Source organism: Hylobates moloch, unplaced genomic scaffold, assembly GCF_009828535.3.
Source record: "Hylobates moloch isolate HMO894 unplaced genomic scaffold, HMol_V3 SCAFFOLD_18, whole genome shotgun sequence".
In the NCBI taxonomy this organism is placed as follows: Eukaryota; Metazoa; Chordata; class Mammalia; order Primates; family Hylobatidae; genus Hylobates; species Hylobates moloch.
The window spans coordinates 80,210,335-80,225,618 of record NW_026652293.1 but is presented as its reverse complement, the minus strand read 5'-3'; the positions used below and the strand labels follow the sequence as shown (position 1 = coordinate 80,225,618).

At 38.8% G+C, this 15,284-nt stretch overlaps 1 protein-coding gene across 1 annotated transcript; it reads right to left on the bottom strand.

Moving 5' to 3' along the window:
* Positions 1 to 253: 253 nt before the first annotated feature.
* Positions 254 to 1,543, bottom strand: LOC116457877 (olfactory receptor 2T4). Its single transcript, XM_032137370.2, has one exon. The coding sequence runs from the start codon at positions 1,531 to 1,533 to the stop codon at positions 571 to 573; it is 963 nt and encodes a 320-aa protein (XP_031993261.1). The 5' UTR covers positions 1,534 to 1,543; the 3' UTR covers positions 254 to 570.
* Between the last annotated feature and the right edge of the window lie 13,741 nt (positions 1,544 to 15,284).

Sequence of the window (15,284 nt, the reverse complement as noted above, 5' to 3'; positions counted from 1 at the left end):
GTGGGCGAAGACAGCCTCCAATAAGGGTGGACAAATGGCTGGATTGTCTCAGCAGTGAATAACTACATTGCAATCAGCAAGTTTTCTAAGATATTATATCATGTGTACTGCTCAAAAAAGGTGGGAGGGAGGGGACATATTTTAATTATTTATTTAAAATTAATTTCAATTTTACAGAAAATTAGCATAAATAAAATTAGTACAAAGAACATCTACATAACTATGAACCCTTTTTCTTCCTCATTTCTCCCTCTCAATTTTATGCCTTATAACCTTTATCCTCTAAGTAGTATCATTATGTATTTCCAGAATATGAAAATCTATAGAATTAGAAAGTAGTTATGAACTTCAGTAACTGTAACATCAATATAATATGACTGAACAATGCATTTTGAAGTGAGACGGAGTGTAAATTGAAAAGGTTTCTAGTACAGGAAACCGATTTCTAAAAGAGGTGTGAAAATGAGATCAAACACCATGGCAGTCTTGGAGTCTGGGAAATAACACTGGTATAACATTCTCATATGTGAAGTGCAGAGAGAAGGAAAAGTAAATTACTCTCAAAATGGTCTACTCCATAGCTTTTTGAAAGGCAGGTCCCACTGTTAACGTTTTCTTCAGAGCCCCCATGACATCCTTATTCCTAAGACTATAGATTAAAGGGTTCAGCACTGGAGTGAGGATGGTATAGAAGACAGATACCATCATGTCCTTCCCAGGGGTGTGGTAGGAGCTGGGGAGCATGTAGGTGTAGACGGCAGCCCCATAGAAGAGGATGACCACAGTCAGGTGGGAGGAGCAGGTGGCAAAGGCCTTTTTCCGGCCCTCTGCTGAGTTCATCCTGTGGATGGTGAGGAGGATGAGTAAATAGGAGCTTGAAATGATCACCACAGGGATGAGGAGCATGAGGACACAGCATAAGTACATGAAAATCTCAAAGAGTGAGGTGTCTGAGCAGGAGAGTTTCAATACAGCAAGAACTTCACAGAAGAAATGATGAATCTCCCGGGATCCACAGAAGCGCAAGGTCATGGTGATGGCAGTGAATGTGAAGCCATCCACTGAGCCCAGGAACCAGCAGCCTGATGCCAGGAAGAGACACACCCTACGGTTCATGAGGACAGGGTAACGGAGAGGATGGCAGATGGCCACGTAGCGGTCATAGGCCATGGCGGCTAGAAGGAAAAATTCCGAACCTACTAGTGTCACATAGAGGAACATCTGCATCCCACACTCAGGGGCTGAGATCTTATTCACACCCATGACCTGGTCCAGGAGCGTCTTGGGCACAGTGACAGAAATGTACACCATGTCCATGAGAGACAACTGACTGATGAACAAGTACATGGGGGTGTGGAGGTGGGCGTCACAGTGTATCAGAAGGATCAGGAAAGCATTTCCAGACAACGCCATCAGGAAAACCACAAAAATGACCACACAAAGTAGAGCTGGATGTTTGGATTGTCTGAAGAGTCCCATCAGGATGAAATCCGACCCTCCAGTGTGGTTGGCCATCCCGGTGGTGTTGGCCATGAGGTTTCACCTAGGCCACCAAGGAAAGCTTGGGGTTAAAGTAATTTGAGCCTCTGAAACACATTTTGTGTGTGTGTGTGTGTGTGTGTGTGTGTGTGTGTGTGTGTGTGTGTGTGTGTGTGTTCTAACCAAAGAAAGGCCTATGGGCCTGTAGATTTGGGGGTTATAAATTATCTGCAATTCAACAAATTTACCAGGAACTAAGAATTCACAACTGTGGATCAAAAGGGTGATTTGTACTGAAGTTGCCACAGTTCTGAGTCATGAAATTTCCTGACGAGAGCATCTGTTATAAACAAGTCCTGGAAATTGGCAGTGTCACTGCCTTATGCAGACACGAATAGTGAATTATTGAAAACAAAGGAGAAGTTGGTCCCCCTGTTTTTAGGGTTGTTTAGAGAAATCTAATGTGAATTACATTCTCTGGTTTAAGGATCCATCTGGAATCTTAAAAACTCCCAGAAGTGTATTCCATATAGGAATCATTTCGAACGTGACTAAAATATCGTTTGTGGAAAATCCATACCAAACATTTGCACCCTTCTACCCACAGTATTGGACAATGCTGTGAGGATCTATGGTTTCATGGAGCAAAACCCCACACATCCCCGTGAGCAAGCCAGGGTCGTCCCACAAAACAGACCCCTCAGAAACCAGAGACGCATGGGGTGAGGAGCCCAGGGTCTGTGGCTGGACTGCGGGGTGGACCCAGCTTCCCCTCTACCTGCTATTCCTCTGTTCACTGCACATAAAAATAGATGGTAAGAAAAGGTTTGACCTCATGGTTGATGAAGATTAAATGCAGAAAAGTAATGAAAGTGCTTAGAGTATTACCAGTTACAAATGAATAAATACACACACTGTCAAAGAGTTAATATCTATACAAATTATTCTGCAGGCTCTATTACTATAATCTTATGATATGAGCTTCATTACTTCAGTTTGCTGATTTTATCATTTATTCAGACATGTAAGAATTTGGATTTGATAATTTCTGTAGTCCCAGACAACTTGTATGTATACAGTTTACACTTATGTTATATAAATTTATAGATATGCATTTACATATGTATATATATGTGCAGATTTACAAATGTAAGAATACATTGTATATGCATATTTACAAATAGAAATAGATATATTAATATAAGATATGTTTCTTATTTTCAGCCTTGTTAAGCAGAGATTTATGAAGAATCCACCTTCTTTGTGACTAGCACATGCTTCTCCAAGCTTAACTCCTTAAAGCTCCTGTCATTTGCATTAAATCTCAGTGGGGCATAACTAGGTTTTAGAAATTCCCTGCCATTTACCAGGCAAGGCTTTTGGTGTTTTTGCAAACATCTGCTTTATTGCCTGCTACGGTGAATTTTTTCATGGAAACTGAGAGGCAGAGAAGAAAATAAAACACTAAGATGTCTCTCAGTTCAATTCAATTCCTTCCTCTATCTTGCTACTCACAGCCTGACTCTGTTAGTGCAGGAATCAAAGATGAATTATATTTGATTAAGCTTGAGGAGGTCACAGTCAGTCTATTCAGGAAAAAAAATCATATAAACATCATTTAAAGTATAACTTCAGATTAGAATAGCTATGAACTACATTAACAAGGCTAATAGAAGCAAAATACATTTAACCTTTCTGAAGAGAATCATTGATAACTCCTACATATTCTCTTAAAAAGATTAAAACTTTGCAACTTTTCAATTTCTGACATGATGTTAAATTTTAGTATTTATCAATAGAAAGAAAATATAGGCTCCTTTTTCTGGGAAGACTTTAGCAATGGTTATCATGCAGTCATATTTGAGGAAGAATTTCCAAGTTTCAAATACATTTTAAATTCTTCTAATAATTCTAATTAAACTTATTACTATTTTCAAGTTTTGGGGTGCTGATGCAGTAGACAACACTGCAAACGAATTTTGTGTCTTAATTTAAATACTTGTGAAACCTGGGACATATTGCATTTAAAATTAGAACATTCCTTTATAATCCCACCCTCACTGGCAAATGCAAGTTAAGACCTGTGCAAAATTTATAAACAGTCCAATAAACTGTGCACCTGCTGACCTAGTCTGTATTTGTGGTCAGAGTGAAGTAAGGACCAGTGCAGGGACTGGCACACATGGAGACTGGCAGCTGTTTGCTAAGTGAACGGAGGGAGAGCAAGAACGCAGTGTGGGGGGGAGGTGGCTGCTGGGCAAATCTCTGCTGCACTTTTGTAAATGGGAGTCCCTGTCATTAAGCCACGCTGAACAGCTGACCTGGGACACCAGACCGATGAGGGAGAACTGTGACTGCAGCACGCAGCACAACTGGACTTTTTCTTTATTTTTCTTGATCACATTGCTTGAGTTTCCGAACAGCACAATGCATGTGTAACCCGGGGAATAATTAATAGTGGTGGTAGAGCAATATTGAGCATTTATGTGAAGCTTACAGTATCCTAGGAATTGTCCTAAATGCCAGTTTACCACATTTAAGTTTCCTCAAGAACCTATAAGGTATATAACCTAATTTCACCATTTACAGATTTAAAAGTTCAAGGTTTGGGGTATCTATCTAACATCACACAGCTAACCTGATGGAGTAAGCACATCAGTGCAGGTGCGGGACCCAGAGCATGTCACTTACCTCACTTCTCTTGGGGACACAGTCCTGCTTCCACAGACTAAAACTTGGGTTTTAGATAACTCACTATTGGTTTCACCAGGGAAACATAAATATGACTGAAACATTTGTTGCTAGCGTTTTCTAACTCTGAGACATAAGTTCCATTCAAAGAAAAATTAGTTATTTTTCCTCTGCAAAATTTTCTTCTCACTAAAACAAACATATTCAATAACAGAGGAAGAATATATATGATTTTGTCCATAAATACTTGGAAATCAAAAACCCATTTACTAATATGTTGCAGTAAATAAGTGTTACATAAAATGAGACTCAAAAGAAAAAGAAAACAGATTGACTTTTCTCCATAAAAATAGATGATAGAGGAAAATCAGGAAATACAGTCAAGAAGTAATAGAAATGTTTCAAAAGCAGAACAAGCCAAGAACCAGGACCAGCTTTTGCTCCTGCAATACTGTCTACCTGTCTGGTGGAACTCACCATCAGATGATGTCTTGACCCTCATTTAGATGGGCTCATGGTGTGTGGCTGGCTTAAGTGTGCAAAGAAAAATAGAAAAGTGACATCATTGCTGGTTTCACTGTGTCCATTAGGGGCGTAGATAAAAGCTTTCTGTAAGTCCTCTCTGGGGTTTTGAATCTTACTGTGTTGCCCAGGCTGTAGTGCAGTAGATTTTTACAGGTGTGATCACAGTGCACGAAGACCTCGAACTCCTGGCCTACAGTGAACCCCCTCCACGTCATTCTCCTGAATAGCTGGTACTACAGACACACCACTGTGCCCGGCTGTTTTGTTGTTGTTATTTAACCTTATTTTATTGTTAAACTGAAAATCTCAGCAAATATTAACAATAATCTCAAAGTTAGCCATTACTAATGAATTTTTACCTATGATATATGAGTTAGTTATATATGGCCTTTTGTGTTTTACACAATTTTTTCATGTGTATGTGTCTCCTCCTTTAAACTTTAAGAAATTTTTGTAAAATATTGCTATTCGTGTTCCAATCTTTCACAAATATATGCTTTGAAACTCAGAGTTCAATTGATGTGTCAAAGAGAGTATCGCTCATCAGTAAGGAACTCCATACCAAAATTGAGTTGTCTTTTTCACATCTTCATTGCTATCACTCTTCAGTAGCTTATGTTCTTTCTTCTGTTATTCACCTGCAAGCTATGTTACTTTAGTGATGCATTTAATTTTAAAGTTTGTTTTTATTTTAAATATTGACATGACTAAAAAATCTAAAATCACAGTCTAGTACAAATAAAATTTAAAAATCAACCATAATGTAATAGTTCAGATAGAAACAAAACTTTAAAATTCACGTCTTGACTTCAAACTATGAATATTTATGAAGTGTAACGCCACGTAGCAGACAGTTGGAATAAAATAGGGAACTAGGTGGAAGCAACTCCACCCTCTTCTGTCTTGCAGGCAAGTATTTCTGAACCGTTTTCTGTGTGTGTGTTCTAGAATGATGTTGATCATGTTACCATGTCATGGAGGTCTTTTCATGAAAACCTTTGTCCAGATGGTGTCTGTCTTCTGTTTGTTGGGCCCACGCTTTAGGGCTGGTGCCTCTGCTGACTTCTAGGGCTTCAGCCTGCAAAGAGCTTGTCCTGACTCCTGTGCTACCTGGTTTCCTGTAAGGCTATGACAGGGCAGGCCCTGGGGGGACACTGGAGAGCAGGAGAAAGAAGGAGACTGTGTCTTATTTCCTGCTTCTGGTAATGATCTGTGGCAGCAGCAGCAGCAACTGCAGGCAGCAGGGGTCCTGCAGGAGTTGTGGGCTTATAGTCAGTTTCAGCCGCATTTGTGGGGATGCAAGCATCTGAGTTGCCACATATCAGCATGGGAAGGTCACACAAGCAGCCCTGGGCGTGCAGTCTCAGCACTGAGGAACATATGAGGCGCCACTGGTGACAACTCCTGGTCCTTGGGTGATAACACTTGGCTCCTTGCTGCATCAGCCTTCCCTCCAGCCCTTTGTGCCACCCTGAAACCACTTTTGTCCATTAAATCTATTCTATTTAAAATGGGTTAAATGTATACATGTGACTAGACATTGATATCCTATCAATTATCCCACAATGAAAATCCAAATAGTGAATATTTAGGTTGTGTTCAAATTTCTAAGCGATAAATTGACATTTTAAATAGCTTATTTACAAAGGATTCTCTCTGTTTATTATATATTTAAAGTATACGACATATTTTTATATACATAGTGAAATTATTACCACAGTCAAGAAAATAAACATGTCCATCTTTACTTTGTGTGTGTGTGTGTGTGTGTGTGTGTGTGTGTGTGTGTGTGTCTACCTGTGCGACGAGCACCTGAAACTTACTCTCTTGGGTACTTCCCAGTATACAATACAGTATTATTAGCTATAGTCATCATGCTATACATTAGATCTCTAGACTTATTTATCCCACACAACTGCAACTTTTAACTCTTTGACCAACATTTCCATACTCTCCCCCGCCACCTTTCCCAGATAGCGTTCTCCAAGTGTGTTTTTTCCTAAAGTGATTTGCAAGAAGATACAAAGATTTTCAAGTTTCTTAATATCCAACAACTAAATTCCCTGTCCAAAAATGTTTTCAACTTGTGTTAGAGCATCACAGCTTAAACTTTACATGTACCAGGACTGAATTCTATGCACTTTTCCATCTTAGTTTGATAGGTACATCATTGTTTAATTTGCCTTTTTAATTACTAATGTTCATATGACTTTTGATGTGTTTATCTATTTAACTGTTGCTTTCTGAAATATCTGTTAAATCCTGTGCACATTTTTCTATTTCCACATGTGTATGTGCATATATATTTATATTTCATGTGTGTATATTAATAATTTTTTATTTTATTAAATTTTAAGTTCTAGGATATATGTGCAGGACGTGCAGGTTTGTGGCATAGGTGAAAGTGTGCCATGGTGGTTTGCTGCACCTATCAACCCATCACCTGGGTATCAAGTCCCTCATGTCTTAGCTATTTATCCTGATGCTCTTGCTCCCCCCAACCACCTGAGGTGCCCCAGTGTGTGTTGTTCCCCTCCCTGTGTGCATGTGTCCTCATTGTTCAGCTCCCACTTATAAGTGAGAATATACGGTGTTTGGTTTTCTGTTCCTGCGACAGTTTGCTGAGGATAATGGCTTCCGGCTCCATCCATGTCTCTGCAAAGGACATGATCTCATTTCATTTTATGGCTGCATAGTAATCCATGTTGTATATATACTGTGTTTTCTTTATCCAGTCTATCATTCATGAACATCTGTGTTGATTCCATGTATTTGCTATTGTGAGTAGTGCTGGAATGAACATACACATGCATGTATCTTTATAATAGAGTGATTTATATTCCTTTGGGTATCTACCCAGTAATAGGATTGGTGGGTCAAATGGTACTTCTGGTTCTAGGTCTTTCAGAAATCACCACATTGTTCTCCACAATGGTTGAACTAATTTACATTCCCACCAAGAGTGTAAAGGTGTTCCTATTTCTCCACAGCCTCACCAGCACCTGTTGTTTCTTTTTAATAGTCACCATTCTGACTGGCATGAGATAGTATCTCATTGTGGTTTTGATTTACATTTCTCTAACGATCAGCAATGTTGAGCTTTTTTTCGTGTTTGTTGGCCACATAAATGTCTTATTTTGAAAACTGTCTTTTCATGTCCTTTGCCCACTTTTTAATGGGGTCGTTTGCTTTTTTCTTGTAAATTTGTTTAAGTTCCTTCTAGATTCTGGATATTAGACATTTGTCAGATGAATAGATTGCAAAAATTTTCTCCCATTCTGTAGGTTGTCTGTTCACAATGACGATAGTTTCTTTTGCTGTGCAGAAGCTCTTTAGTTTAATTAGATCCCATTGTCAATTTTTGGTTTTGTTGCAATTGCTTTTGCTGTTTTTGTCATAAAATCTTTGCCTGTGCCTATGTCCTGAATTATATTGCCTAGATTTTCTTTTAAGGTGTTTATAGTTTTGGGTTTTACATTTAAGTCTTTAATCCATCTGAGTTAATTTTTGCATAAGATGTAAGGAAGGTGTCCAGTTTCAATTTTCTGCATATGACTAGCCAGTTTTCCCAGCACCATTTATAAAATAGGAAATCCTTTTTCCATTGCTTGTTTTTGCTGGGTTTGTTGAAGATCAGATGGTTGTAGATGTGTGGTCTTATTTCTAAGATCTCTATTCTGTTCCATTGGTCTCTGTGACTGTTTTTGTACCAGTACCATGCTGTTTTGGTTACTGTAGCCATGTCATATAGTTTCAAGTCAGGTAGTGTGATGTCTCCCGCTTTGTTCTTTTTGCTTAGGATTATCTTGGCTACATGGGCCCTTTTTCTGGTTCCATATGAATTTTAAAATAGTTTTTTGTAATTCTATGAAGAACGTCAATGGCAGTTTAATGGGAATAGCATTGAACTTATAAATTACTTTGGGCAGTATGACCATTTTCACGAAATTGGTTCTTCCTATCCATGAGCATAAAATGTTTTTCCATTTGTTTGTGTCCTCTCTTATTTCCTTTAGCAGTAGTTTGTACTTCTTCTTGAAGAGGTCCTTCACATCCCTTCTTAGCTGTATTCCTAGGTAGTTTATTCTCTTTGTAGCAATTGTGAATGGGCATTCATTCATGATTTGGCTCTCTCTCTCTTTTTTTTTGAGACAGTCTCGCTCTGTCGCCCAGGTTGGAGTGTAGTGGCGCAATCTTGGCTCACTGCAAGCTCCGCCTCCTGGGTTCATGCCATTCTCCCTGTCTCAGCCTCCAAAGTAGCTGGGACTACAGGGGCTCTCTTCTTATCTATTGTTGGTGTACAGGAATGCTTGTGATTTTTGCACATTGATTTTGTATCCTGAGACTTTGCTGAAGTTGCTTATCAGCTTAAGGAGCTTTTGAGATACGATGATGGGGTTTTCTAGATATAGGATTATGCCATCTGCAACAGAGAAAATTTGACTTCCTCTCTTCCTGTTTGAATACCCTTTATTTCTATCTCTTGCCTGATTGCCCTGGCCAGAACTTCTTATACTACGTTGAATAGGAGTGGTGAGAGAGGGCATCTTTTTCTTGTGCTGGTTTTCAAGGGGAATGCTTCCAGCTTTTGTCCATTTGGTATGATATTGGCTGTGGATTTGTCACAAATGGCTCTTATTGAAATATGTTCCATCAATACCTAGTTCACTGAGAGTTTTTAACATGAAAGGATGTGGAATTTTATTAAAGGTTTTTTTTCTGCATCTATTGAAATAATTATGTAGTTTTTGTCCTTAGTATTGTTTATGTGATGAACTATATTTATTGATTTGCCTATGTTGAATCAGCCTTGCATCCCAGGGATGAACCCGACTTGATTGTGGTTGATAAGCTTTTTACTGTGTTGCTAAATTCAGTTTGTCAATATTATATTGAGGATTTTTGCATTGATATTCATCAGGGATATTGGCCTGAGGATTTTGTTGCTGTTCTTGTATCTCTGCCAGGTTTTGGTATCAGGATGATGCTGGCCTCATAAAATGAGTTAGGGAGAAGTGTCTCCTTTCCAATTGTTTGGAACAGTCTCAGAATAAACGGTGCCAGCTGCTCTTTGTGCATCTGGTAGAATTCAGCTGTAAATCCATCCGATCCTGGACTTTTTTTGGTTGGTAGGCTGTTACTCCCTCAATTTCAGAACTTGTTATTGATCTATTCAGGGATTCAAGTTCTTCCTGGTTTAGTCCTGGAAGGGTGTTTATGTCTAGGAATTTATACATTTTTTTCTAGATATCCTAGTTTATTTGCATAGAGGTGTTTATAGTATTCTCTGATGATTGTGTTTATTTCTGTGTGGTCAGTGGTAATATCCCCTTATCTTTTTTTATTGTGTCTATTTGATTCTTCTCTCTTTTCGTCTTTATTAGTCTAGCTAGTGGTCTCTCTATTTTATTAAGTTTTTCAAAAAACAATCCTCTGGATTCATTGAATTGTTGAAGGTTTTTCATGTCTCTATCTCCTTCAGTTCCACCCTGATCTTGGTTATTTCTTGTCTTCTGGAAGATTTTTGCTTGTTTGCCCTTGGTTCCCTAGTTCTTCAATTGTGATGTTAAGGGGTTGATCTGAGATCTTTCCAGCTTTTTGATGTGGGCATTTAGTGCCATAAAATTTATTTCTTAACACTGCTTCAGCTGTGTCCCAGAGATTCTGGTACATTGTCTCTTTGTTCTCACTGGTTTCAAAGAACTTCCTGATTTCTGCCTTAATTTTATTATTTACCCAGGAATCATTCAGGAACAGGTTGTTCAAGTTCCATGTAGTTGTGTGGTTTTGAGTAAGTTTCTTAATCTTTAGGTCTAATTTGATTACACTGTGATCTGAAAGACTATTTGTTATTTTTTCAGTACTTTTGCATTTGTTGAGGAGTGTTTTAATTCCAATTACATAATCAATTTTAGAGTAAGTTCCATGTGGCATCGAGAATAATGTATATTCTGTTGTTTTGGGGTGGAGAGTCCTGTAAATATGTATCAGATCTACTTGATCAAGGGCTGAGTTCAAGTCCAGAATGTCCTTTAAAATTTTCTGTCTTCGTGATCTGTCTAATATTGACAGTGGGGTGTTAAAGTCTCCCACTATTATTGTGTCAGAGTCTAAGTCTCTTTGTAGGTCTCCAAGAACTTGTTTTATGAATCTGGGTGCTTCTGTATTGGGTGCATATGTATTTAGGATATTTAGCTCTTCTTGTTGAATTAATCCGTTTACCATTATGTAAGGCCCTTCTTTGTCCTTTCTGATATTTTTGGTTTAAAATCTGTTTTGTCAGAAACTAAGATCGCAACCCCTGCTTTTTCTGCTTTAACTTGCTTAGCAAATTTTCCTCCATCCCTTTATTTTGAGCTATGTGTGTCTTCGCACATAAGATGGGTCTCTTGAATACAGCACACCAATGGGTCTTGACTCCATTCAGCTTGCCATTCTGTGTCTTTTAATTGGGACATTCAGTCCATTTACATTTAGGGTTAATATTGTGTGAATTTGATCCTGTCATCATGATGTTAGCTGGTCATTTTGCAGGCTTGTTGATGTAGTTGCTTCATAGTGCCATTGGTCTTTCTACTTCAGTGTGTTATTGCAGTGGCTACTAATGATTTTTCCTTTCCATATTTAGTGCTTTCTTCAGGAGCTCTTGCAAGGCAGGCCTAGTGGTGACAAATTCCCTCAGCATTTGCTTGTCTGAAAAGGATTTTACTTCTCCTTCACTTATGAAGCTTAGTTTGGCCAGACATAAAATTCCAGGTTGGAAATTCTTTCCTTTAAGAATGTTGAATACTGATCCCCAATCTCTTCTGGGTTGTAGGGTTTCCACTGAGAGGTCTGCTGTTGGTCTGATGGGCTTCCTTTTATAGGTGACCTGGACTTTCTCTCTGGCTGCCGTTAACATTTTCTCCTTCATTTCAACCTTAAAGAATCTGATGATTATGTTCCTGGGGTTGATCTTCTCATGGAGTATCTTACTGGGGTTCTCTGAATTTCCTGAATTTGAATGTTGGCCTGTCTTGTTAGGTTGGGGAAGTTCTCCTGGATGATATCCTGAAGTATGTTTTCCAACTTGGTTTCATTCTGTCTCTTTCAGGTACACCAATCAATCAAAAGCTCACTCTTTTTACATAATCATAATATTCATTCCTTTCCTCCAATCTGTCATTGATGGGCATTTAGGTTGATTCCATGTCTTTGGTATTGTGAATCATGCTGCAATGAACATTCATGTGCACGTGTCTTGAGGTGTCTTGGGATCTAAGGCCCTGGTGGCCTGGGCTCATGAGAGGGATCTCCTGAACCATGGGTTGCACAAATCCATGGAAAAAGCTGGTTTCCCAGGCAAGGTAGCATGATCACTCACCGCCTCCCTTGGTTAGGGGTGGGATCTCCCCTTGTCCCGTGTGTTTCCCAGGTGGGCTGTCACACCACCATAGTTTTCCTCACTCTCCATGAATCACAACTCCCTAGTCAGGCCCAATGACAGAACCTGGATACCTCGGTTGCCAGTGCAGGATTCACTCACCATTTCACTCTATGCGGGAGATTCTGCCCACAGCTGTTTCTAGTCAGCTATCTTGGCCATATGTTAAGATTAGTTATCATTTGCACATAGTGTACACTACAGTTTTTTTTTTTTCCAGTTTTGGTTTTGAGAAATTGTGTGCCATCAGACTATTTAAAACATTTTGTTTAATACATTAGTGCTAATGATTCAGTTTAGTGCTTTTGGGACTAGAAAGTCCTCACATATTTTGGGATCATTTATCTCTACATTTTTCAGTAAATGAGATTGAGGATGTTTTTTGGTATGTTTAACTTTTAATACAATAGTAATTTATTTGGGATGTGATATGCAGTGGACTTCTAACAATATTGTTTTCAAGTAGAGCATAACTTCAAATGTTAAATGCTTCTTTCTTTTATTCATGCATTCAAAAATATCTATTCAATATTGGCTATGTGACAGCCATTATTATATGCTTATTATGGTCAATCAAAGACTCCACCTTTGTCCAGCTTATATTCTAGGATAACGAAAAGCAGTAAACTAATAAACACATAAGATAAAATCAGTTATCAATAACTATAGTGAATAAAAATAAAGGCAGGGTGAGGGAATAGAAAATCATGGGGGAATCTATTCTGTACTGGCTGGTTAGATGAACTTGATTTAGAAGGTGAAATGCTATCATACACATGAAAGAAACAAGGAGTTAGACACTGAACATCTAGGCAGAGATTTTTTATTTAACTTCCTTTTAGGTTCGGGAGTACATGTGAAGGTTTTTACATAGGTAAACTCATGTCATGGGGGTTTTTCGTAGAGATTATTTCATCACCGAGGTATTGAGCCCAGCACCCAATAGTTATCTTTTCTGGTCCTCTCCCTTCTCCCACCCTCCACCCCCATGTAGACCTCAGCATCTGTTGTTGCCCTCAAAGTGTCCATGTGTTCTCATCACTTAGCTCCTACTTATAAGTAAGAACACGAGGTATTTGGTTTTCTGTTCCTGCATTAGTTTGCTAAGGATCATAGCCTCAGCTCCATTCATGTTCCCTCAAAAGACATGCTTTCCTTCTTCATCTGGCTGCAGAGTATTTCATGGTGTATACATACCACATTTTCTTTTTCCCTTCTGTCATTGATAGGCATTTAGGTTGATTCCATGTCTTTGCTACTGTGAATCATGCTGCAATAAACATTCATTTGCACGTGTCTTGCGGTATTTTAAGCAGAGGGAACAGGAAAGGTAAAGGCTCTGAGCCTGCCACTCACTTGCCATGTTTAGGCAGCAACAAGAAGATCTGTGGCCCCTGGTGGTGGTGAGAAATTTGGAGAAACATAGAAAATAAGGATAGAAATAAAGTAAAGGGGTAGATCCTACAGGATCATTAGAGACCACCAAAAGACCAGGAATAATCGGGATATGTTTAAGGAAAGGAATAGAAATGTATTCATATGACACTCACGAGACTGAATGTGCATTTAGAACAAGAAAGAAAATCTCAGCTAATTTTTGGTTGGTCCCTGTCTTCTAAAATAACTTTAGAAATATTACCAGGCATGCTTATATAGACTTTTGTCCTCACAGCAGCCTGACTTCCTCTCTCCACTCCCACATGCTACAGCTCCCTGCAATGCTCCCTGCAACTTCCAGCACTCACAGAGTTCCTCCCTTCCCACTCTTCCATCCTCTGGTAGCCATCATTGTACTCTCTACTTTTATGAGTTCTACTTTATTAGATTCCACATATAAGTGACATCAAAGGACAGTTTCTTCAATAAATGGTGTAGATCTTGTCACTGGTCCTGGGGAGCATTCTAGTTGACTTGGAGTCCCTCTGCAGGTAGGTGATGACCCACTGGCCCAGAGGAATGGTGTGTTCAACCCAGTTTTCCTCGAGGGCTCCTATTCCTTTATTAGACATAAGGCAAATGGCATAGGTGGGAAGTCTACATGCAGGGGAATGAAACTGGACTCTCATCTCTCACTATATACAAAATTCAACTCATAAGGGATGAAAGACTTGAACAGAAGACCTGAAGATATGTAATCAACTTAAGTGTCCACGAGTGGGTGAATGGATAGAGAAAGGGTGATATATATACAAAATGGAATACTATTCAGCTATAGAAAAGAATGGAAATTCTGTCATTTATGACAGCCAGGATGAACCTGGGGGACATTATGCTAAGTGAAATAAATCAGACACAGAAAAAAAAATAGCACATGATCTCACTCATGTGGAATCTAAAGATGTTTATCTCATAGAAGTGGAGAGTAGAATAGTGGTTACCAGAGGTTGGGGAGGGAAGAGGGGGTGGTGATAAGTTGGTCAATGGGTACAAAATTACAGTTAGGTAGGAGGAAAAAGGTCTAGTGTTCTATTGCACAGTAGGGTGATTATAGTTAACAATAATGTAGTGTACATTTCAAAATAGCTAGAAAACAAGATTTTAAATGTTCCCACCATAAAGAAATTATAAATATTTGAGGCAATAGATTTGCTAATTACCCAGATTTGATCATTACAAATGTACATTATTTTACATTATGATACATGTATAAATGTATTGAGACATCACACTCTAATATCTAGATTATGGACCAATGAAAAATTAAATAAAACTTTAAAGAAAGTAGAATATCTATCATGACCCATTCAAGTACCTTTTTCATACATATTCCTTCTAATTTGAAATAATTTTATCTACTCATTAAATTAATTCCATAAACATTGGAAAAAAGTATCTATTATGGGTGAGGAAATATAATTATTTTCTCATCTTCTACAGAACAAATTAAGAGGGATCTCAGCTGGGCACAGTGGCTCACGCCTGTAATCCCAGCACTTTGGGAGGCCGAGGCGGATGGAACACGAGGTCAGGAGTTTGAGACCAGCCTGGCCGAAATGGTGAAACCCCATGTCTATTAAAAATATAAAAATTAGCCAAGCATAGTGGCATGTGCCTGTAATCCCAGCTACTCAGGAGGCTGAGGCAGAAGAATCATCTGAACCCGGGATGTGGAGGTTGCAATGAGATGAGATCACGCCATTGCACTCCCAGCCTGGGTGACAGAGCA

What these genes read in the sequence shown, in the direction of transcription:
- LOC116457877 (XM_032137370.2), bottom strand. Translation starts at nt 1,533, where the DNA reads ATGGCCAACACCACCGGGATGGCCAACCACACTGGAGGGTCGGATTTC.